This window comes from Cyrtonyx montezumae, unplaced genomic scaffold (assembly GCF_038088225.1).
Source record: "Cyrtonyx montezumae isolate F1298 unplaced genomic scaffold, pur_monq_1.0 scaffold_3, whole genome shotgun sequence".
In the NCBI taxonomy this organism is placed as follows: Eukaryota; Metazoa; Chordata; class Aves; order Galliformes; family Odontophoridae; genus Cyrtonyx; species Cyrtonyx montezumae.
Genome location: NW_027072034.1, coordinates 114,535,139 through 114,558,355, shown reverse-complemented (window position 1 = coordinate 114,558,355; position 23,217 = coordinate 114,535,139). Strand labels below are relative to the sequence as shown.

Below are 23,217 nucleotides of genomic sequence, written 5' to 3'. Positions count from 1 at the left end.
GGTGTGAAGATCCTCCCCCTGGCTCAGTTTAGTAAAATGAGAGCGGGGAGGTGCTGCTAGTTCAGTGCTAGGGCAGTAAGGGTGGTCTGGCACGGAGCAGTCGGGTTGGCCCTGCAGCAAGGGGTTGGTGGGCTCAGCTGAGCAGCGTGAGGAGTGAAAGCCTCAGCACTGGGTTCCCAGCAGGTTTTGGGATCAGCAGCCACATAACATAGGCTTTCTTGGTAGATGTTAAGTTGCAGTGTCGGTAGAAGTGATTTTTTAAGTGAGACCACGAGTCTGGTGGTAAAAGAAATATCCTGACAAATCCATTGGGCTATTTTGGCTGATTTTCAGGGAAGTGTGGGTATTTGCCACACCTCAAAGACTCGCTGGGCTCCTGCCCTCCCTTCAGGCCTGCTGCTGTGGCTTTCCCTGTCTGGCATCTCCATGCAGGTAGCCTGGCAGGCTTATGGAAATCAATTGCATCCATTCCCATCCCTTTGAAGGTATTCCTATCTCAAGCAATTTGCAGACATTGAGGCCTATTTCTCCTTATTTCTTGTTTATCCCTTCGCTCAGTGGGAATGTTTCCTGTTGTAAGTTGTGAGTTTACCACACAGCCTTCCCACCTACCCTTTCCTTTTCTTGCTTTAACCACAATGAGCTGCTCTACCTTTGAAAAAATAGTCTTATGGGGAGATCAGTTTATCATGGCAACATCTAGGCATTCAAAGCAAACCCAAGGACTCATATTTTATGCTTTGTCCAAGGAGACATCCAAGGAAGGTGTGACTTTTGCCCTGAAGATCTGTAACAGTAAACTCTGCTGAGCCTGGTGCATCCTCTAAAATCATCAGGGGATGTATGTTATAGCTTCCAGAAGAAGGAACAGCAGAGTCAAGCCGATGTAATGCTGCACCTCATCTGATGGGGGAATAAATAGGAAGTGAGTAAAGAGGGAGGACGGGAGCAGCTGAGGACCTAAAAAAGTTTGAGTAGAAAAGGGGCTCCTCACTTGGTACCTTGGTCTCATACCTGGAAATGATCTCGGTGGAGACAAAGAATCTACTGGCGTGAAAGGGGTTGTAGGACTGGACTTCAGTGAGCACACTTTGAGCCTTGGTGTAACAGAAATCCACGTGAATGATTCGCACATGCGAACCACCCTCGCAAGAGCAGAGGAAATGCTCAGGTCCTTAAGTCTTTACCAGACAAAGACTTAGAAATCATTGCAGTTCACGTGTTCCAATTGCCCATGAGGCAATAATTATCTTTTAATGTATCAAATGATGCGGAGGGGAGAGACTATCCTAAAACACAACCAAAAATGCCGACTAGAAAGCAACAGCTGAGTGTGAAAGCTGAAAAGATTTTCTTGCTAAGGAACCTCCGCCTGAGCTTGTTTTCAACAGAAATGCTACAGATGACCATCTGTTGAAAAACAGCACTCTATTTAGTTTAATGTGTTGGAAGTCTATTTTCTATGCAAAGACAAACACCAAAAAGAGCAACTTTATTTTGCAGAGAGCTGGATTGAACGGTGTCTCAATGAGAGTGAAAACAAGCGCTATTCCAGTCACACCTCTCTGGGGAACGTTTCTAATGATGAAAGTAAGTAAATTTTCATGCATTTGGAGTGCATGTGAGAATGTCTAAGTGCAAATTTCCTTCTATTATGTGTGTGTGTGTGTGTGTGTGTGTATGTATACACATAATTTTTTCAGTACTCTGTAGATTAAAAAGTTGATTCACTGACACATCCAATAGTTTTATCGATGTTTCTGCTGGAGTATTGGTTACTTCCCATTGTTTAAAAGGAAGTAATACTATCTATTAGTTAAAACATCCAGAAAAATTTGTATATCCCTGAATAGAGTTTGGGTGACCTCTAAAATGTTCTGTTAGCGTTAGCTCTCGAGTAAAACCAACTATTTTTCACTGGTGAACATCCGGTGGCTGAAATACAGGAATAAGATTTCTATTGTTCAGTACTGAGTCACACAAATAAAATTCTTTAATTTAAGAATTAAAAAATTGTCAGATAAAAAAAATCATATATTGAATCCTGACATTGCTTCCCTTTAGTCACTGAGAGGAAACAATTATAAAATCTAGATAATTTCAAAATAGTTGTTTTTTTTTTTTTTCTCATTTCTTCTACTTGCAGTATTTATAACTCTTGATTTTTTATTTTTATATTTTTAAATAGGAGCAAGTAATTACAAATACCTCCAAATAAACTATTTTTTTCTATTTAAAGTTTTAATTCAATTTTTAGTTTACCATTTGGTTTTTCTTTTTGTTCAATTTCTATTGTACTAAATTTGACTAAGGGAAAATCCTCTTAGGGTCAGTTTTCATTTCTTTACTTCTAGCATACTTAGCTACGAAGTATGAATGCAAAACGAATTCTTCCATTCTGAAAGACACAATTTTGTATGATATACAGACATAAGTTTGGAAACTATATTTTTAATCACATCCTAAATGCTGATTGTCCCTTCTTTGCATTTTTTATTTTTATTTTAAAAGAACTACTCCTTTTTGATGTCGCTGTAGAATAAAATGCCTCACAGCACAAAGCTTCAGCTGATCACAGAATTTTCTATGTTGGGGTCTCACATTTATTTGTCCAGGAGTCTCTTTTGAAGAGGTATCTCTTCTGAGGAAGAAAGAAGGTGTTAGAAGCATGATTCCCATACTAAGAACAACAAAAAAGACTCCTCAAAGACAGTAACATTCGACAGGTTTGGGTTTTGGAGGTGTTCTGTTTTTATTTGAAAAAGTAAGAAATAAGTGAATCGTACTGGAAAAAAAAAAAAGCGTATGCTTGTTAATTTGCATTTTATGAGAACCTTTGTGAGACTTATTAAAATAATTTTGCCCTATCTGATGCTGCTAAGAACGTGACAGAAATAATCGGTATTGAATGAGATGTGACATCTGATTCCTGAGTTCAGTTCAATGAGTCTGAACTCAGGATTTGATTTTATTGACTTTAGTGGGCTTTTCCTTAGACTCTCAGTATCAGAGTAGTTATGCCATATCGGTTGTAGCAAAACTAGCACAAGTTTGTTATATGTGCTTATAGTTTGAATGCATGGACGGGAAAGCTTTCACATCCCCAGAATCAGTAAGTGGACCTGTGTGGCTTAGAAGGCATGATTAAGAGCAGCTAATTCAGAGAATAGCACTGAGGAGACACGATGGCTGTTTGTTCTGCCTCCTGGTGCTGGGATTAAGGGGAAAGTAATGATAACAGTAGGCAGAAAATGTAGAACTGGTAAATACATAACTGATTTTATCCCACAATTAGTGTGCAGAATGCTTTGTCACTATATATAATGGAAACTCAAATGAGAAAGAAAGTGTTGATTTAATCTAACTTCCTTTTTATAGCCAGTGCATTCAACTGTTTCCATTGCACTAATGTTGGCATTTTTGCGGTGTAGATCAGAGAATTAATCCACCTGAAAAGCCATCCTTGCTTTTGTGGGCAAGGAAGAGAGGAGAAGGGGAAGAGGAGGAAAGAAAAATAAGCAATTTGCCTAGCAGCAAGATGACCAATACTCTGTGAAATCTAGAAAAAGTAGATGTTTCCTTTAGGAAGCATCATATGTGGTCCTTCCTAGTCTGTTTGTTTTCCTAATTACATCACGTAGTTTTTGGCTGGACACTATCAGAGCAAATGTGGCCTTGTTTTTCTTTTGGTGTTATTTGGATGGGTGGTTATGTGCATCCATTAAGGAAGACTGTGAAGATTTCCACTGATTTCTTACTCAGTATGAGCCTGCTTTTATGACTTATTTTTTCTTGCATTTTCTTATAGTTCATAGGGTTTTAGGACAAATGATAGTTTCACTGTTTCCTTTTCTACCATTGGAGTACTATCCCTTAATTCATTTTGGCAAAGGACAAATCACTTTTGAGAATAGTTAGCACTGGGGCTGCTGAAGCTACCGGGAAAGGGCTATTCATCTGAAAAAATGTGGAGTTGCCTGAACTACGTGAAGGATTTTATTCAGATAAAGCTACTAATATCATCTTAGGTCCTCAGAGGTTCTTTGAGACATGTACAATCAGACCTGGAAAGGACAAGACTCTTGTGTTACCTCGGCACTGGAAAGAAGGTCTTTAATTCCACTTCAGTTATGACAGAGATGAACATCAGCAGCAGTTTGCTGATGACTTCAGGTCCTTTAGCATTTGTCAGAGAACAATTGTGAAGTCCATTCTTTTGACAGTGCCTTGAAGCAAGAGTTTTTTACAGTGTCATTTATTCACTTCTTTACAAAATAGATCAGATTTTAAGAGTATTGAATTTTAAAGGTTCATTTTAATATACAGTAGAGTTGTGAAGGATTCTGATAAAATGACAGAGAAAAAGAAAGGGATAACAGCATTCTTTATATCTTTAGTGCAGTACAGACAAATCTGGGATCAGACCTGAGTCAAGAGTTCACGTTCCCTGCTCAATAGGGAATCCATTAGGTGCCCTGCTACCAAATAAAGTATAAGGAATAGGGATATCTATTATTATGCTAGCAAATTATCTGATAAGATTATATGATTAAACTATACAGAATCACAGAATTGTAGGGGTTGGAAGGGACCTCTAGAGATCATCGAGTCCAACCCCTCTGCCAAAGCAGCTCCCTAGCCCAGGTTGCACAGGTAGGCATCCAGGCAGGTCTTGGATGTCTTCCAAGAGAAGGAGACTCCACCACCTCTCTGTGCAGCTGTGCCACTGCTCCGTCACTGCACTGTGAAGAAGTTCCCATGCACATTCGTGCAGAACTTCCTATGCCTCAGTTTGTGGCCGTTTCCCCTCGTCCTATCACCATGCACCGCTGAAAAGGGTCCAGCCTCGTCCCTTTGCCTCCTGCACTTCAGATATTTGTAGATGTGTATCAGATCCCCTCTGAGTCTTCTTTTTTCAAGGCTGAACAGACCCAGGTCTCTCAGCCTTTCCTCATAAGAGAGCTGTTACATGCCCTTTATCATCTTTGGAGCCCTCCACTGGACCCTTCTGAGGAGACCCCTGTCTTTATAATGCTCTTATATTTAATACTGAAAGCTTGTATTGCTAGGTCTTGACCATTCTTACATGATGTAAAATTCTGTCCATCTGTTTAATAAATATAAATATTTTAGCAAAATGAGAAATATTTTAGCTGATATCTGGCCCATAGGCAGAAAATGAATAGAAGTTCTATACTATTTTTCAGAGGCTTTATTCTGGGGAAGGTGTGCACCATTAATATTTTAACAACGCTGAAAATCCAGTTGTTCATGGGCTAAATATTTTGATGGAAAACAATTCTCAAAAAACTTCTGCAAATAAGTTCAAAGTACATCATTCTCCTTGTTATTGTAGGACAATTAGTGGAAGGTGCTGAAGCATCTTGAAGAAGAATCTCCAGGAAACATACATAGCTGGGAAAAGGGTTTTAATTGTAGTTTATGATCTTACTATTAGCTTTTGTGATTAAAACACATCCTTATATGGGAGGAACTGACTGACTATAGATAGCTTGGAGTGTGTCTGAGCGCGGGTTAGGTAAAACACCTGCTCATGGGTCTTAATGTGATTGTAAAACAGCCAAAGGATAAGTTGAAGAGAAGTAGAGACTAATCGTGTAATCTGGATATTGGTTTGATGTCTGATAGACTGCCACATATGCAGGGGAAGATTAGTTGGTGTAGCTGATGGATCTTCGCACACTAACCCCCTTAAAAAAGGAAATATAATAAAAAGTTTTATTCTGGGTGAGGAAAGGGTTGGTTTGGGAGACTGTAACAGCTGTTGGTTTCACAGATAGAGGCAGTTTAGGATTGCTGCACCTTAGTTACATCAGTAGTTATTGAGATCAGTGGCACCCAGCTTTTTCAGTTTGCACCTCTCTAGCAATTTCCAGTGAAATTCTAGCCACAGTAGAGTGAACTTACAGCAGTGTATAAGGACTGACACAGAAAAAGGTGATTAAGAAAATGGATGACTTTCAACTGGGAAGCACTGACCTTATTCTGAACAAGAAGATGGTGGGGCTAAGGATGAGACAGGGCTCCCAGACACTGCAAATGCATAGAGGCAGCAGATTCAGTTATATCTCACTCTGATATCTCTTGTGCATTGTCAAAGGACAGAACACTCTACAGTCAATGGGAAGATGCTGTGGTGCTGCTCGAATGGGGACTGGTGGCAAACTGGTGACCTCCCATGCTCACAGATCCACCTCCTTCCCTATTTGCCAGGCTTGCTCACTCCCACGGCTGCCAGCCTTATTTTCTTCACAAAAGCAGGGGGAACTCCCCCATCCCACTAGCACTTTACAGCCCACAACACATTGCCGAGACAAACCACGGGTACAGCCCTGACTATTTTATCCACCAGTGGTTTAAGTCTGTGCTGCACAGCTCTGTTTCCCGAGGCCCGGGCTGTGTTCGTGCAGCCTGCGGTGATCGCTCGGCATTCAGCCCTGTGTGCTCAAGGTTTGTTGCACGCCGACCGTTTGTTTAGGAAAAACAAATGAAAAACACAATTTAAAAGTGATTTGAAATGTGTATGTTGGTCCTTTGGGCTGAATAAAAGCGGGCCCCTGAAAGGCAGGGAAGGAGTGTGCGGTCCAATAATTAGAGGCCCATTGTCATGCAGATGCAGAAGAGGGGCTGCCCCAGTGTCTGTGGATAACTGTAAATCTGGATTTTCTTGACATTCAGGGCCCGGCCTCCCCTGCTAAAGGACGTTCAGTTGACACAAGTTGCCCTGAACGCATTGGAAGAAGCAGTGTGATGTGGGGTCTGAAGGTAGCGTCCTCTGAAACAGGGTTTTATTTCTGCGTGCCAGTTCTTGGCATTGCACAAAAGACCTCACGAAAAGGGGACTGGTACTCCGAGGAGATATTCTGCCTGCCTCAAAGTTCAACATCCTAAAAGCTGGCTTAAATCATTTCTAAAAGTTAATCGCACGAAGAAATGAAACTTGCAGCGTGGTGTAATGACGCAGAGGTTTACTTCATTTAGGCATCAAAGCCTTCTGCTTTTAGTGCATTCGTCAGGCACAAAGTTGTAAAAATAGCCAACTGGGTCTGAAGCAGCTGTGCTTTCCATGGAACAGCCTTCTGGAGAAGCTGCTTGTGCTTCAGACTCTCAGTTTTCATTTAGGAATGTTTTATATACTTTGTAAATCATGGTTTAATAGGAATTATTCTGTAGATACTTTTTTTTTTTTTCTCGAAAGAACTGATGTGTAGTGGCAAAAATCCAGTCTTTTAAAACAGTTTTGTTTTCACTGTCTTTACTCATCTTTTATTAAGCTTTTTGGAAAGCCAGCAAATTGAAGACTTAAAAACAGTAAATGGAGAATACTATCGGAAAAAAATAACTGACAGTAAATTAACTGTATTACAAAATGTTTTTAACTTCAGTGTTTATTAAGCTTTATAAATTTACAAACACTTAGTGTTTGTCATACATCAGGATCACAGTGGTGGAGGAATGCCATAAGGTTAAATGCCTCATCTGATCAAAGGGTAAAGAAAAGGCAGATTTGGAGAGGCATCTGTTCTCTTAAAGCTTGTGAAAGTTTTTTGTTTTTTTTTATTCTGACACATTGCTAGAGATTCAAGATTCTCTCTTTTTTGTATAAATTTATGCTTTCCAGTGTCATCATTTCTACACAAGACCCCACTTCTGCCATCAGAGAAGTTTGCAAGCTTGGTTGTCTTAAGCAGTACCTATAGATAATAACTTAGGGAGCATCAATATTTAAATTTCAGATCTTCAGCCAGAATTTGGGAAAGCTTTCACACTTAAGAATATTTGTGATCAGATAATCCCTTAGCACTTAACACTGTCAGTTCTCACTGAAATTAAATAGTATTCTTTTATTTCTTAACAGACGAGGAAAAAGAAAACAATAGAGCATCGAAACCACACTCAACTCCAGCTACTCTGCAATGGTAAGATGCCTTTGAAAAAAAAAACAAGGTGACCTGTTAGCATCTTTCCTTATCCTTTTTCAAACCAAAATGAATAGAGATCTTGGATATCTTATAGAATTTTAAAGATACTTTTACTGTATGTATTTAATTTGCTCATTAGCATCCTATGTAATATTTCTCAACAAATATCTTACTCTGGTGAGAATTATTTGAACATAAGAGAGCTCTGATACTGTTTAGAAAACCTAGCTGGCATTTGCCAGTTGGTAATGTCTTTTTTTTTTGTTGTTGTTGTACTTAATGCAAAACAGGAACTAACAGAGAATTTTGTACAAGACTCACAATTGCTTCACTCTATGGTGAAGTCTTCCTTTTCAGACTGTTTTACAGGCATTATTCTGATAGCAAATGAAATCTTTGACATTTAACATAGAAGATGACAGAAGAGACTTTGAGATGTGATTCATTTTTCAAAATCCCCTTAGAAATCTAGTGAGGATTAAAAAAGATGGGTAATTAGAAAGAGCGAAAGGGAGGGGTGGGAGAAGGAAAGTTTTGGGTGTCAGTCTACTGTGCTATGGAATATGAACAAGTGTTATTTGCTGTAATTTGTGGAAGTGTTTTTAATTGGACAATCTGTTACATTGCATATGCTTCTGATTTCTTTTCCCATTGACCATCTCTGAAACTTCTGTTGTCTTTTCACTTAGCTTAGGTTTTTAATTCTGACTTACCTTTCTTCATATAGTGAGTGATCAAACATCTTCCAGGAGGCTCTTGTATCTGGCGTAACAGAGGTCTGTTACAGAGGAGTCTGCCAAGCCTCTCTGTGTGCTGTTTGAAACATCATGCTCCTTAGATTGCTCTAAGTCGTTTAAAGATAGGCCTTTGCTTCACCTGTAAGTAGTTCTTTTAGGACTTTGTGGTGGATTTTTTTGTGAGAAAAAAAACAAAAACATTTTTTTGGCAAAAAAAGAAGATTTTTTATTTTAAGATAACACTAGAAAAATGTTTTTTTCTTCTATCAGCCTCTTGGTAAACCTAACAGAATAGATAGTAAAGAATAATCCAGTTGGTTCAAGGGATTCTGACAACTGCATTTATCTTCTCTTTGAATTTGATCAGTTAAATTATAGATTTCAAAAAAATAAAATTGGTAGGAGGATTCAGAATAAGTTGCTGCAACTATTCAATGTTCCACCTTGCTGAGTTTGCAGACTCTTCTGGTGCAAATAGTGAGATATGTAAATACAAATAAAGGCACTTAGTTTTGAATGATTGCTTCTTGTTACATATTCGTACAACCAAGATGCTTTCAGAAGTTTAGGAATTGTGAATAAAGAAGGGGAGTGACTACAGAGAAAAAGTATTAAGATAATAGTGAAATGATGTAGATATGTTTTCTAATTTTCTGTTATTCACTCAAACCACTTCAACACAGTTCAAACAAGGTAACAAAGAACAATCTAGACAAAATGAAATAGTAACCATGCTTACTAGTCCAAATTCTGAACAGAGTTTATTTTGTAGTAGAGTCAATTAAGAATCTTTTCCACAGGAGCAAATAGCATAGTGGCCAACAAGTCAGAGTTAATTAGAACATGCCAATGATACTGTTCCCGACAGAAAACATGCAAACACTGTTAGCAGTTTTTTGCCAGATACTTTCAAGCTTCCTCAGTCATAGAGATTAGTAAATCCCTAAACTCCCTGGATATTGAGCCCTGCTGGAATGTAGTGCAAACTCTAATACTCATTCAGCAGCATTTGCAATAGAATCCCGGAATTTTGGACAAAAAAAAAATCTGCTTACATCATCTTCCCTTCCCCTTTGCTAGTGGATTGGTTTACTACATGTCCATTGTGTTATGCTTCCTACATATTTAGGTAGGTTAGATATTGACCCTTTTGAGACTTTTGGAACATCTGCAATTTCCTTCATTGAATTTTCCATTCAAAACATATGGGGAAACAGAAAGCACTGACATTTTCAAGTTTAGACCTACAGGTAATAGCTTTCCAGCTTAGTAGCTTGTATCATGTGAAAGGTTTCTCTTGGTTTCATTATGCTTTTCTGCCTCTGTACTGCAGCTTTGAATTGGTGTTGCCTGGAGAAACCGTACTTCTGCATTTTATATGTCAAATAAAATCAGAAGCTCAAACATTGTGATCAAAATGCTTATAAGGTAGAAAGCTTGCTTTGAGTGAAGATGTCAAGTTTCTACTGTTCTGGAAAGCCAAACACATTACCATCAGGTTATTTGTACTGTGGTAGCACATAGCAACTCATGGGTTGGTAAATGATTGTGATCAGCACTGTACAAAAGCTGCACCGAGTGTTTCCCATGGATTTAGCCTTACTTGTTTGATGGCTTTGCCTGCTTAAGACTCAGCTCAAGGTTTTGCACAGTCAGGAAGGACAAAAGATGAAATTTACCTTGCTATGCCTTGGGTAAGCATACGTCCTACCTTCTCACAGGAATCTCTAAGCAAGATTCAAGTGACAGAATTTCTGGGGTAAATTATTGCCCAGATTCCAAGGGTAAGGTACTGAATTTGCCTTGTTCTGGCAAACGGAAGCATCACCTTTGTCTCCTGTCTCTGTTTTTTACTGTAAGGTGCTTCTATCGTTAATAGATGATGAATTCATGGGAGCGGTGGAGAAAAGAAGCAGAGGAAATGTTTGTAGCAAGGAAGAAGGAGGAAACTGGGAGGGAAAGTGAAGCAAGACATAAGGGAAATACATAATCTTTATCATATCATTCATATCACCTTTGCTTTTATTATTTATTTCTTGTCTGACATCTTAGTGAAAAGAGATAACCACAATCCCATGGGGATCTATCCTTAATGCTTATGTCTCTCCATTGGAGAAGTACATTGAACACTATAAAAGAGGAGGAAGAACTAGCTGAGGATTTAGAAGTTTGTCTGGATGACTGTCAGACTGGATAGATATCTTTCCTGGCTAAAAGAATTACGGTTTTTGTTCTGTTTAGTTTGGTTGATGACACAAAATAAAGTGAAAGGCCAAGTAAATGTAGTAATACAGCCAAATTATTATCTGGGAACATACATCAACCTGAATGTAAAGGCATGAATGCTCCAATACCTTGTATCCTGTGCTTCTCTCTTTTTCCTGTGTTATTATCTGCAAAGCTACAGCTTGCTAAGCAGTTATCTCTAAAACAAAAATGATTGTTCCCCTGGTGAGCTGGTTGACCAAACTGTAGTGTAATTTTACTTCAGTTTGGGTTGTGTACATGTCTAATTCTCTCAAAACTGAATTATCAAAAGCAAAGACAACACAAGTCTAATCGGTTTGGTGGCTTAGAGCAGAGGTGCAGTGAATAATAACAGTGTGAAGGAGAAACAAACAAAAAACAATCGTACTTTCTACAACATACCTAAAAAGAACAGAAAAAGAAGAAAGTAAAGCACTGCTACTTAGTGGATTGTCCCAAGGTTAGCAGTCTCACAGAAACAGTTATAATGCGTCAAAATTAATCTGTTCTAGATTCCTTTATGTAATTAGTAATGATAACATCACAGCTGTTCTGTTGCCATCCTACCTAGAAATAAGTCTACACTATGGACACGACTCTGATATTAAAAAAATGTAATTTCTTTTCTAGAATCATGTAAATATAGAGGGGGGAATGCTAGTGGAGACAAATAAAATTGTCACTATTGTAGGAGGATTTAGGGGTTTTATTGCTATACTGTAGTGGTACAAAAGATCTTATTGTGAACTACTGGATTTCACATGGCTTTATTAGGACACTTAAATTGTTATATATATACGTTATTTCTGATAGCAATTTGTTAGGTAGCAGGTTGAGTTCATTATCTTTCTACAACACTGTAGAATGAGGCTGAATTCAAAACATGATAAAGTTGTTAAATAAAAGACAGGAAAATAAAAGAAGTGGCGCAAGATGGGGTTTTGATCATTAAAAAAAAAGTTCAGGTATAATGGAGCATTGTTCAGTGTCAGACTAATGACTCCCTGTGAAAGAGAGAAGAAAAAGAGAAAAATTCATCAGATATGAGCAGAAATAATTAACTGCTTTTCTTTCTGTCCTGTCTTGGTCACGGAAGCTGACATTCCAATTAGCAGCTATAGTATACAAACGAACCCTCCAGGTTTTGAAAGAAGGTTTTGTTGAAGCACTATGAATTTGAGGAAAGATGTTGTGATGATATTCCTGTAGAAACCAAGGAAGAATAGATGTTACCCATACAAACTGATTCCATTCATCTGGCCGGATATCTTATTAAAATAGTTTGCACTCACAAATGATCATGATAACTGAAATGGAAGGAGGATAGGACCTGGAAGAGGCAATGAAAGAGTGAAACTTGATATTTGAAAAGGTATTGTACTGTTATCAAATGTCAGGAGTCTATTTACTGTAAAACTGAAGATTTCTAAGAATATATTTATTTTCTACTTTAAGACAAAGTTGCACCCACTTTCTTCTTGCAGCCAGCAAGGCAGGTGAGCACATTTGCAACTTAGAAGTGCAAGTGCTACCATGGGTGACAAGGTTATGGTTTTAAAGTTGTACGTACAGAAAGAGCTCTTCAAATTCTTTGAGTCAGCAATCATAATAATATAATTTCAAGGTAAATATTTTTCTGATCTATAGATTTACAGTTACTGCAATTCCATGTTTTAGGAATTAAGTAGACACTTATTCATGTATATGATGCATAATTTAAAATTTCATGGCTGTGTTTGTATTTGTAAGTGAGTTATGATAGTTTCTACAGTGCAGAGGAGGGTGGTGTTTCGCTACTGCATTCAGCAGATCATGGACTCTTGGTTTTTTTGTTTTGCTTTGTTTTTTTTTCACTTAATTGATCAACAATAGCGAGAAATTATTCTACAGATATAATTTTGTGCACATTCTTCGGTGTTTACAAGTAACTTGTTTCAGCCACGCTTGTTTCCTCCAGGTAAGGAATTTTGCAGTTGGACAGGAGTGAAAAGATCTCACAAACCAATGGTGACCTGTCATGTAAAAATGAGGGAATGCTGCCCCTCACCAAATGTTTGTGTTTGTTCAAAAGGTATTATGTGATAGTATGCTTTTCAGAAGGAATAATACTTTGGAGCATGACCACAAAATAATATTCCTTTGTACTTATCTCCTGTTGCCTCTAAGAACTCACAATCTACATATCTGATAGAAAACAGAAAGCAAATCATGTAAGCAGGCGTTATCAACGTTAGTTGGAAGGAGTACTGAAGAACGAAACAGAGAAAATTGAGTAGAAAAGCAGGAACTATATAGTGTTAGGTCTTAGAGATGCAGTTCTGCACACAGCTCACCATACAGGACATCCAACATACTTGCAGTTCTCTCTGTTTGATATTTGCTTTTTAAGGCTGGAGGAGAACTACGAGATTGCGGAAGGTGTTTGCATCCCTCGAAGTGCTCTCTACATGCATTATTTGGACTTCTGTGAGAAAAATGACACGCAACCTGTTAATGCTGCCAGCTTTGGGAAGGTGAGTCTAAAGAGCAGTATGATACCTTGAGCTCTCATCTGGTTCAGGTGAGTTTGAATTACTGAAGAAGTAGAATTATGATTTACTGCTAGAGATGCTGATATATTAATAAAACACCCTAGGGTTCAGATTACAAGGCAAAGGCTAAGATTTTAAGCATTTGGAAGGTTGGGATCACTTCTCATCATGACTAAGCTGCTGAGTATACTACTTTTTTTTATTATTACTTCAGCATTGGTCTTGCCAGTCTATCTGACAATTATGTTGTAAAGTATTGGCAGCTTGGAAGTCAACTACAACCCAGTCTAAGCATTGTGACCTGTAGTGTTTTAACAAATGTATATTTAAAACAACAAACAAACAAACAAAAACCCAGAGGGTCAAATAACAATAATTTAATCCTGAGTCTATCTTTGCCATTCTTGTAAGCATAGTGAGGGGATCCATGAATTAAGAATATCAGAACACACTAGCAAATCCACGATGGAGTAAGTACAGTGCCTCTGGATGTGCAAATTCTAAAAGCATCCAAAGCATTTGTGAGGCTCTGCACACGCAGGCTGCCACATATCTTTGCACTGCTATTCCTTACCTTCTGCTTTCCAGGCCAGCTTTTGTAAGAGCCACTGTGGTTATTTCCAGATTGAAGTGGAGACACACTCTGCACAGATGCTGCTGTGCACTGCACAGGTGTGAGCAGTAAAGGGTTACGCTACACCTCACTACCAGACATTAATGAGTGGCTAATATGTTGCACAAAGTTCTTATTTTGGAATTTCTGATAAGATGATGTTTTCTCAGTGAAAAATATGATGATATCTTATATTTTTATTTTTTTTGTATCTAAGGCCATATTTTTATTCTCCAATGTGTCACAGGTCTTTAAAACTTGTCTCTAGACAAAATGCAGAGTTTGCTACTGTTTTTGAAATGATTGCATGCATGAACCTGAGGCCTTCTAGTGTTCACAACATTTATTCCATAACAATGCTGGGTATTCAAAGAGGGGAATACGTTCCTAGGGTAAATGCCTGTGAAAAGAGTAGGCAAAGGAGAAGAATGTATTTAATGAGGTGTCATTTTCTCTAGTGCATCTTTATGTTGGCAGTGTAGCAAGGCAAGTAAAATGTACCGTATTTGAATGTTACGTTTTCACATCCTAAAGACCTACATAGTTCTGTTGATTTTTAGATTTCTTTTTAAATACACTGCATATTGTGAATGAAATTATTCATTTTATGTATTATTACTGCCTAGCAGTTAAGTGAACTCACAGTGTGTAATTTTTGAATAGTGAGAACAAGAAACAGATTTCATGCAGAATAACACATTTGGGATGTAGGTAGAATTTACATGATGCTATTTTGCTGCTACTGAAAGGAGTGCATCATCTGTGATTATTTCATAACAACATAATTTCACCAAGGACTTCATCTACTTTCAACATGCAGTCCAGTTATTCTGTATATTAATACTACTCCATCCTTCTTTCCCTGCCTTCATACGTATGTACTTTGTCAGTAGGATTATCTTGGCCTAGCAGGTCAGGTACAGTATATTCCATCCAAAAATCAAGGTATTCTTTTTTGTTGTTGGTTTTTTTTTTCCCATTTGCTGTTTTCCACTTAGCTGTAGATCTGCAAGGCACACATGTCACGTAGTCAGTAACTTGCAGTCTGATTCTCCTTAGAAGTAGGTACAAAAATGAAGTTTTAGCCAACAGAGTTGTGTTGTAGCTTAACCTGGCAGGTGACTCAGCACCACACAGTCATTCACTCCTCCCTTTCACAGTGGGATGGTGGAGAGAGCCAAAATAACTGCTAAGGTGTAGAATTCCTGGGTTAAAATGATACTATTTACTAAGAGAAAAGGAAAAGAAGAATAATTATGAAATATATACATAGATATAATTGTATATAGCAAGTGATGTCCAAGCAATTGCTCACCACTCTTCAACTGATGTCCAGCTAGACCCCTGACCAGCAGAAGAGAGAGAGATGAACACCTCCCCCGGCCCTTCCCTTCAAAACTCCTTCCACATGATGTTATATGGCATAGAACATCCCTTTGGCCAGTTTCAGTCAACTGTCCTAATTATTTTCCCTCCCAGCTCCTTGGATCCTTTGCTGTGAATGGCCTTGGCTCTGTAGAGCACTGCTTAGCAGCAGCTATAAACATCAGTGTGTATCAACATTGTTTTTCTTGCAGAACCAAAACATAGCATAATACCTGACACTCTGAATCAATCAATTCCATCCCAGCTGAAACTATGACAAATTGTTATCATGTGACTTAAATACCATATTGGCAGTGGGTGCTGCATAAATAGCTTGGAGACAGAGCTGGGAAATAGGTGCTATCTGAGGACTTCTGTACTTAGCTGGTGAAACAGAGACCCCAGACATGTTCATCCTCATTGGGAACCATCAAGAGCCCTGCAGCTGTCATCTTCTGCAGAGAAAGGGGTTAGTTGTTCTGTGAAATTGTAGACAGTTCTCCTTTCAAGAGACTACATTAAATTTATGATTCATCCTTGAACTTTAGCTCTGTAGGCAATGTTAAACATTTAGGCTTTCAATGGACTGGTCATATTCAGAAAGAGACATGGAGTTCAGCATGTGAAAACAATCTGTAAGAAGGGACATCCTAATGCATTGTTATTCAGTTACATCTGAATTAACCCAGCAGAGTTAATTTCACTTTTAAAGACACTGCTTGAGACAAGAAATTTTCCTGCAAATGGTTTTTCCAGATTAAGGTTTTGTGGGCAGTGTTTCAGCCTGTTTACTGCTTAACCTTAATGCAAGTGAAATGTTCCACAACAAAGTATAGGAAGGAACACAGACAGATAGACTGTTAATGAACAGCCGATCCTTGTTTCTTGCCATCTCATAAACTCACAAAATCCAGAGCTCTACTTAAATCTTCTGTATCTCCCTGCAGCACTTCCAATTATTTGCAGGTCCCAGTCACTGTGTGAAAGTCTTGTTTTTTCCAGTTTTCTTACACATTTGCTGCACCTTCTTCCTCCATTATTTTTAGATTCCATTATATCTGTCTGCCTGTATCTCTTTTGCCTCCTTCTGCCCAGACAACTGGGCAAGATGCAGCACATGAGTTGTCTGGATGAGAGCAGTGGAAGGGTTGACTCACTGCCTAATACTCATAGTTCTCCAGTAAAGCGTCAAATGGTTCATCTGAGGGGTCATTTTTCTCCTTTGTATTGTCTTCGAACCACAGAATCATTAAGGTCAGTAAAAAAACCAACACACTGAGATCCTCCAGTCCAACTGTCAACCCATTGTCTTCAGCCTTAATGTCAATTTGCTCTCCCCATTATCCAGCCAGTTTCTTATTGCGTGTCTGGGACATGGACCACACCATAGGCATTTAGTAATACTGGATTAGTGGCACAAAACTCGCTCTGAGAAGCAGTGAGGAGGAGAGATTTATGAAGAGACAGTAATATCTCATTGACCATTTCCTTAGGAAACTCAGCTAATAGCATGAAAAGTACTTAGGGAAAAAATACAGAATTGTGTAAATAAACACCTTTTAAAAAGTAACCTGGGTACTCCTAAGCCACTTAAAGTACATATAAAATAATGGTCATTAATACAATAATATCATATGGCAAAGGAAGCTGTAACTTTAATATGTTAGCCAAATATTTTAGTTCTTTACTTAACCAACTAATGTGTGAACATTACAGCCAGTTCTGTCCATAGTAACATTTGCCTATTTTTTAATAGCTACAATGACCTCAATTATTATTGAAGAGAGGTTTAAGATTTTTCCAGCTGGAAGTTCTGTCACTGACTGTAGCTGGGAGGGCTGAGCAGGTGTATGTTTTTGTCTGAGCAACACGTTTACATAAAATATTAGTGACAATTAATATACTGAGCTATGAACTACCCAGAAACTATTGCTTATGGATTGGTTCTGTTAGACTTCTTGATTCTGTCCTACCTGCGCCAGCTTAGGCCCAAGTGGTAAGTCCTTGAGATTCTCTTCCACTTTTGTTTCCTCAGTCAGCACTGATTTTCTTTTGTTTCTCTAGTGTCTCTCTATGACCCTTAATTGCTTCAGCCAAAGAAACCTCTTGAAGACATAATCTTCCCCTTCACACCGGTTTCCCCTAACTTCCAAGTTTTCCATTTACTGCTTCAAATTTGCTACATGGTGCTGTAACCTCCAGGACCTGCATATTTCTCGTACACATCACATAAGAACGTTTAATTTCTCATGGTGCAACCTCTGCATCCTCGTGTTTTTCCCATAACTCCCATATGCCCCCTGGAGGTTAAATAATTTCCTCTTTTGTTTTTCTTTTCTTTTTGTTTCTGCCTTGTCTTTTGACAAGCAGTAGTAAATTGATATTTGAAAGGAAAATGAAAGAAAGATGCTGACACTCTGCAGGCTGCTTCTTCCTCAGCCTTAGGCCCTTTTACAACATGGGCACACACTTACCTGGATCTCAGGGCCTCCTCATTGCTCTCAGAATTCCTTTGCTCTAAGTGAGACTTAGTTTCCAGTAAATTTATTTTAATGCATAGAGAAGGGACGGGGGTCCACAACAGGTTTGTAACTTTGGTTAGGAAAGATCTTTTACATTTTTGAAAAATAATGGGCTGAGACACAGTTACCCTAGCAAAAAAAAAAAAAAGTTTCAATGCAGTTTGCTTAGCTCCAGGGTGGTACAAGCTGTACCAGCCAGAGCTTTCTTTTATCACTATGAGCTGTCACTATGCCCAGAAGTTTTGCCAGCAGGACTGCTCCTTCTAGCATGAATAACATAGGGAGGATTTACAGTTTCATGCCATCATAGTGTATACATTTGACTTCTAAAACGGATGGACGAGCCTCTTCAAAACCTTATTGATAACGACATTATAGTGTGTTTGGTTTCTGTATTGAAATGTACACATCTGGCAACTGCCTGCTGTGCATAGGGAGATACTTCTAGAGATGTATTTTTTACCTTATCCTTCCAATTTCCTCCTAAGTAGCCTCACAGGTAACTGTACAGCATTGCCAAATTTTCTCTTAGTGCTCTGTTCTGTTAGTAAGTGCTTTATTACAGACAATTACTGCATAAGGGATGTTTTTTTACTATACTCAATTTTTTAGTCAATATAGAAAAAAAATTAAGAGAACTAGGCAAAAATTAATCTAAAGCTGAGGATGTGGTTTTTGTTATTGCACTGAAGGACAGTATCAGTCTGTCAGTGCTATCTGAGCAATGCCTACTATTTTTTCATCTCTTTTACAGCTAAGGTTCCTGACTGAAGGACAGTTAATACCAGTACAACATTTCTTCTTGATTCTGAGTTTTCTCAGTCAAGCTACTCTCACAAAACCATACAGTCCCAGAAGCAAGAGATCATACTGGTGTGGGAAGAGTAGTGATACAGGGTGCTTGGGCAGCTCATTGCTCCCCTGTCTCTGCTTCACAAATCCCTCGTATTATTGCAGGTTGCTATCCTTTCTCTCTTCCCTTGAGCTTGGGAAGCAAAATAAAACCAAGGACACCTCATTTTCTTTGGATAGGGTTTCCCTTTCCCAAATATTTGCCCTCTAGCAAAGGCATTTTTACAGGCTTTGCCACTTGAAGCATCTGGCTTCCACTCAGACCTTCAGTGTGAGCAGAGTGGCCTCTGGGCTGTTTTACCTCATGCCTTGTCCCAGAGGCTGTTCTTACAGCACAGGGTCTGCCAGAGTGCAGGGATGCTGGCGCTCAGCCTTTTCCCACAGATACGCTGGGTGTGATGGCAGGAAGTGTGCTGGCACCAGGAAAGAGCAGGGGGAGTTGTGTCAGGCTTTAGGTCTACTTGGCTTCAGCAAGGCAGCACAGAAAGTGGCTGTGACTCAGTAAAGCATATGAGTTGGGACATTCAGTGTTTGCAGCTTAGCAAGGCTGCAGTAATCCATTTGATGGTGCCTTAGGCTGAATTCCATCTGGCCAGGGGAACTGCTGAAGGATAATATTGTATACAGACGATTTTGAGGAGATGTCTCACAAGTTTCACTAAAGATGGAGTTTGTCATGAAGTCTGTTTTCCAGAGGCGGCAGAACTGGGCATGGGCTGGCTTTGTCTGACTTGCTTTGCAATATCAGTTGAGATGAATCAGTGCTAGAAGAGAGATCTTATCCTATAGCTAGACTGTGACCCATTCTATAAAGTGATGCAAACTAGTGGAGAGAAATGGGAAGTTACTGAAAGTGAACAAACTGCAGATGTGGGGTCAAGAATATTGCACCTGTACAATGTGCTCTTCCCTCCAGGGCTATGCAAGTAAGTGGGTGAGGACGGAGGTATAGACAGTCATGCCTCTTTTCTTCACACAGCTTGATGGAGCTGGGGGACAGGAATGATATTTTGCAATGGCCTGATCGCTCTCTTTTAGAGTTTTCAGAAAGACAAAAGCTTTTCTGATCTTTTTCTCAAGATAATATGTTGTCAAGCTTGCACCAAGACACCTTTGAGTCAAAAGGTACTTCTAAGTGCAGGTATTAATAATAACACTGCTTGAGGATTCTGGAATCACTTCCTCATTCTGACAGCATTTGAATGCTGGGCTGCAACTTAATTTCTTTATTATTCCTCTACTCTGGAAAGTTCTAGAAGCATGGCTAAAAATATTTCAAATAGAAGAGGAACAAGAGCCATAAAGAAAAACATTGTTCTAGGTCAGATGGACTAAAAAAGTGAATGTACATTTTGAAAAGCATCCACTCAAGTTGTTCTAGGGAGATGACTTCTTAAAGTGTTCCTCTCCCTGTTGCCCTCAGGGCAAAATTTGACACAAGGAGGGAGAAAAAAAGGTGTCAAATGTTTCCAGACGTCTCTGGTTTCTTCCATCCTTATTTGTTAGCACACAGACAAATGCATGGGATAGTTTTCTACTCCTGTTTTGTTTCAGGATCTTACTTCATGGAATAATTTAGATGGAATAATTGGGAAACAAAGTTCTCAGTTTGGTAGTGAATGAAATAAGGAAAAATGGGTCATAGGATGAAGGCAGAATTAACAATTCAAAACCCTTCTTGCTTTAAAAGGGAGCCTGTCTATGCTTTCGTTTGAGTCTCAGTGGTGGAAATACGAGGATAGGTGCAATGGCAGAAATTACAGCTGGCAATCATCAGGATGAAGGAATGCACCTTTGCAGCCACTTGCTGGTAACAGAACAGCTCCTGCAGTTTGCCATGCCTGAGGTTAATAGGTTGTGTGGACTATAGTACAGACCTTTACAGAGGAAGTGCTTTTATCTAATTGTTGCTCATAAATCTTTCTCTGTTTTGCATGGATGCTTCAATAATTTATTTCATTTTGATTCTGCCGTGTGGAGAATGAGCAAAAATAGAAGTAAATAGATATTTAATTCAAATTTATGTAGACACTAAGGTCTGAAAGCCAAAACTGGATAAAAAATCATATTAGCTCCAAGTTCTGTGCAATGTATACTGAATGCTTTACTATCAGCACTGTGATCTCAGTGTGAGAGAAAGGTATGGGAAGGCCCTTCCTTGCTGCGTTCACTTTGGATGCTCAATACATTCATAGTGAAGCAGGTACTGCCTGTCAAAAGGCAAAAGGTTCCCATGTGTCCTTCCTGCACCATTCATCAGGATTCTCTGATGCCAAATACAGACCTGGATATATGAGTCCACTGGAAGGTGTAGACTATGTATGTGCTGCTTTATAATGTAACAAATTCTATCTGACTCTTATGTACACAATAGGCAACTGACAAGAAAATTCTGAAGCTGCAGAAAGATAAAGCAGTTCATCACATTTTTATTTTTAATCATAAAACTCATACAGCAAGACCTTCTGCGGGAAGAAGGCAAGATCATGTCTTGAGCAGGGCAGAGAGGAAAAGAGGGAGAATAGAAGTAGTTTAATACATGAAAAAGAAATCAAAGGAGCATTGGCTTTCTGAGCTCATTATGTGAGGGACAGATATCACAGGCATTATTTGCAAGTGAAAATCCTGCACCTCATCTATCTCAAAAACAAAAAGCCAAGTAGCATCAAGTAATGCCACATAAATGTGATGGAGTTTTATTTGGAAAATGCAAAGCCTGCACCCCTTTATTCAGCAGATCTCACAGGCAGCTGGATTTGTGGTAAATTCAGAGGACTGTTGGATGAAATTTCAGTTCCACTGAAGGACAATCGTAAAGGTCCTGTTCACTCTAAAATTCCCTTGGATACCACCCATGAGATCTTTTTAGTGCTGCTTCTGTTGAGGAGCCAGCACTACTGTGAGAACAGGGACTGGGCTCCATTCAGAACGAGGTTTAAACTGCATGGTCAGGTCTTGCTTCATTTCTGCTTATGCAACCTCACTGCAGTGATGAAAGGAAAAGAATCCAAGTTGGTTTTCAGATCCTAACCTGAATTTTCTTGTCTGACATCTAGGAACACCCTTCCCCCTTCTCCCTGCAGATGTAAAATTAATTCATTTTCTCTCTAGGTCTTAAGAAGTCAATGCAAATTAAATACAATTATGGTGTGTTTTACTGGGAGACTTTTCAGGATGAAAGCATGATTTAAAAACAAATTTCTGGGCCTTCTGCTTTTTCTATTTACTTCAGTGCACAGTGAACTCCACTTTGTCCTGCCTGCACCAACTTCATCTCCCCTTTAAGGGAAATCTCACTGCCTTTGACAGTATCACTGCATAGGGATTTGTACAGTGTAGATAAATGCAAACATTTATATGAGCAGCTAGTTCATTTCTTACTTGACATGTTTCATTCCAACCACAAACACTGATGCTGATATGTACAAGCACCAAAGCGTGAGTATGCTGTGCTACACGTGTCTTACACATACAGCATTAGATCAAATAATCCTGATGTTTTCTTTCAGAGGTTTGCTAGATATTTTTGTGGTTAATTACTGGCAAAGAATATTTTGAGACACATACTTTTCAGCTGTGTAGCAGAAGGTGTATCTCGTTGTTTAAGCATGATGAATTTAAAAAAAGAATCAAAGAAAAGGAAAAAAAAAAGATCTGATCATCTGCTCTGTTATTCTCCTTTCCTGATCACCTCTGCCCTGGTATGTAGAAATTGGCTGATTTATTTAAATCCCAGCAACTCCCATGGCATATGGTTCATAAAGTGGCATTTACAGTGTGCGTTGTAACACTTCATCACTACTAGGCAGACTTTGAAAGTAATACGAGTTCATATTGTTCCAAAAAAAAGAAAAATTAAGGTGAAAGTAAATCTAACAGTTAGATTTCCTTTTGAGTCTACTGCTGTAAAATCAACTTTAGGAGAGGAATGGAATTTTTTTTTTTGAATGACAACTGCCACCAAAAAAGAAAAAAAATCCCCTAACCCAAAAAGCCATCCTCAGAAAGTAGTTCTTCAACGCCGCCTTTTTTCCCACAGCCTTGTGGAGCCCCCAACCCTGTCTGCAGAAAATGAAAGAGAGAGGGGTGGGATTAATGTGTAATTAAAGGGAATTTGGAAGGCTGAGATGTTGCGGAATGTTAGATCAGTAGCTGGAACAGCATGTGGTGTTCTTTAGGCAGGCTTCATTGAATCCATACAAAAAAAGAAAGAAGGGCTGCTTGCCTGTCTGCTCATTTATCAAACAGCTAGGCTGAACTTTCACAGCTCCACAAAAGTGTTTTACTGTTTGCTGAAATTAAAGCTGAACAACCTTCAGCGAGTCTGAGTCTGCATTTTTGACGTGAGCCACGTTGTGCAAAGCTCTTGGAAAACAGTACAGGTCAATTTTTTACATGATGCAAAAG

The 23,217-nt window shown here is 38.9% G+C and overlaps 1 protein-coding gene across 2 annotated transcripts in view; it reads left to right on the top strand.

The window, feature by feature from the left end:
• RFX4 (regulatory factor X4) overlaps positions 1-23,217 on the top strand; it is an 88,428-nt gene that overhangs the window by 14,488 nt on the left and 50,723 nt on the right. Inside the window, exons 2-4 of one of the 2 annotated variants that reach the window (XM_065741317.1) lie at positions 1,504-1,590; positions 7,880-7,940; positions 13,317-13,440. In XM_065741317.1, the coding sequence (XP_065597389.1) occupies positions 1,504-1,590; positions 7,880-7,940; positions 13,317-13,440 (272 nt within the window). Of the gene's footprint in view, positions 1-1,503; positions 1,591-7,879; positions 7,941-13,287; positions 13,441-23,217 lie in introns of those variants that run through there. The other variant, XM_065741318.1, reaches the window with a different exon arrangement.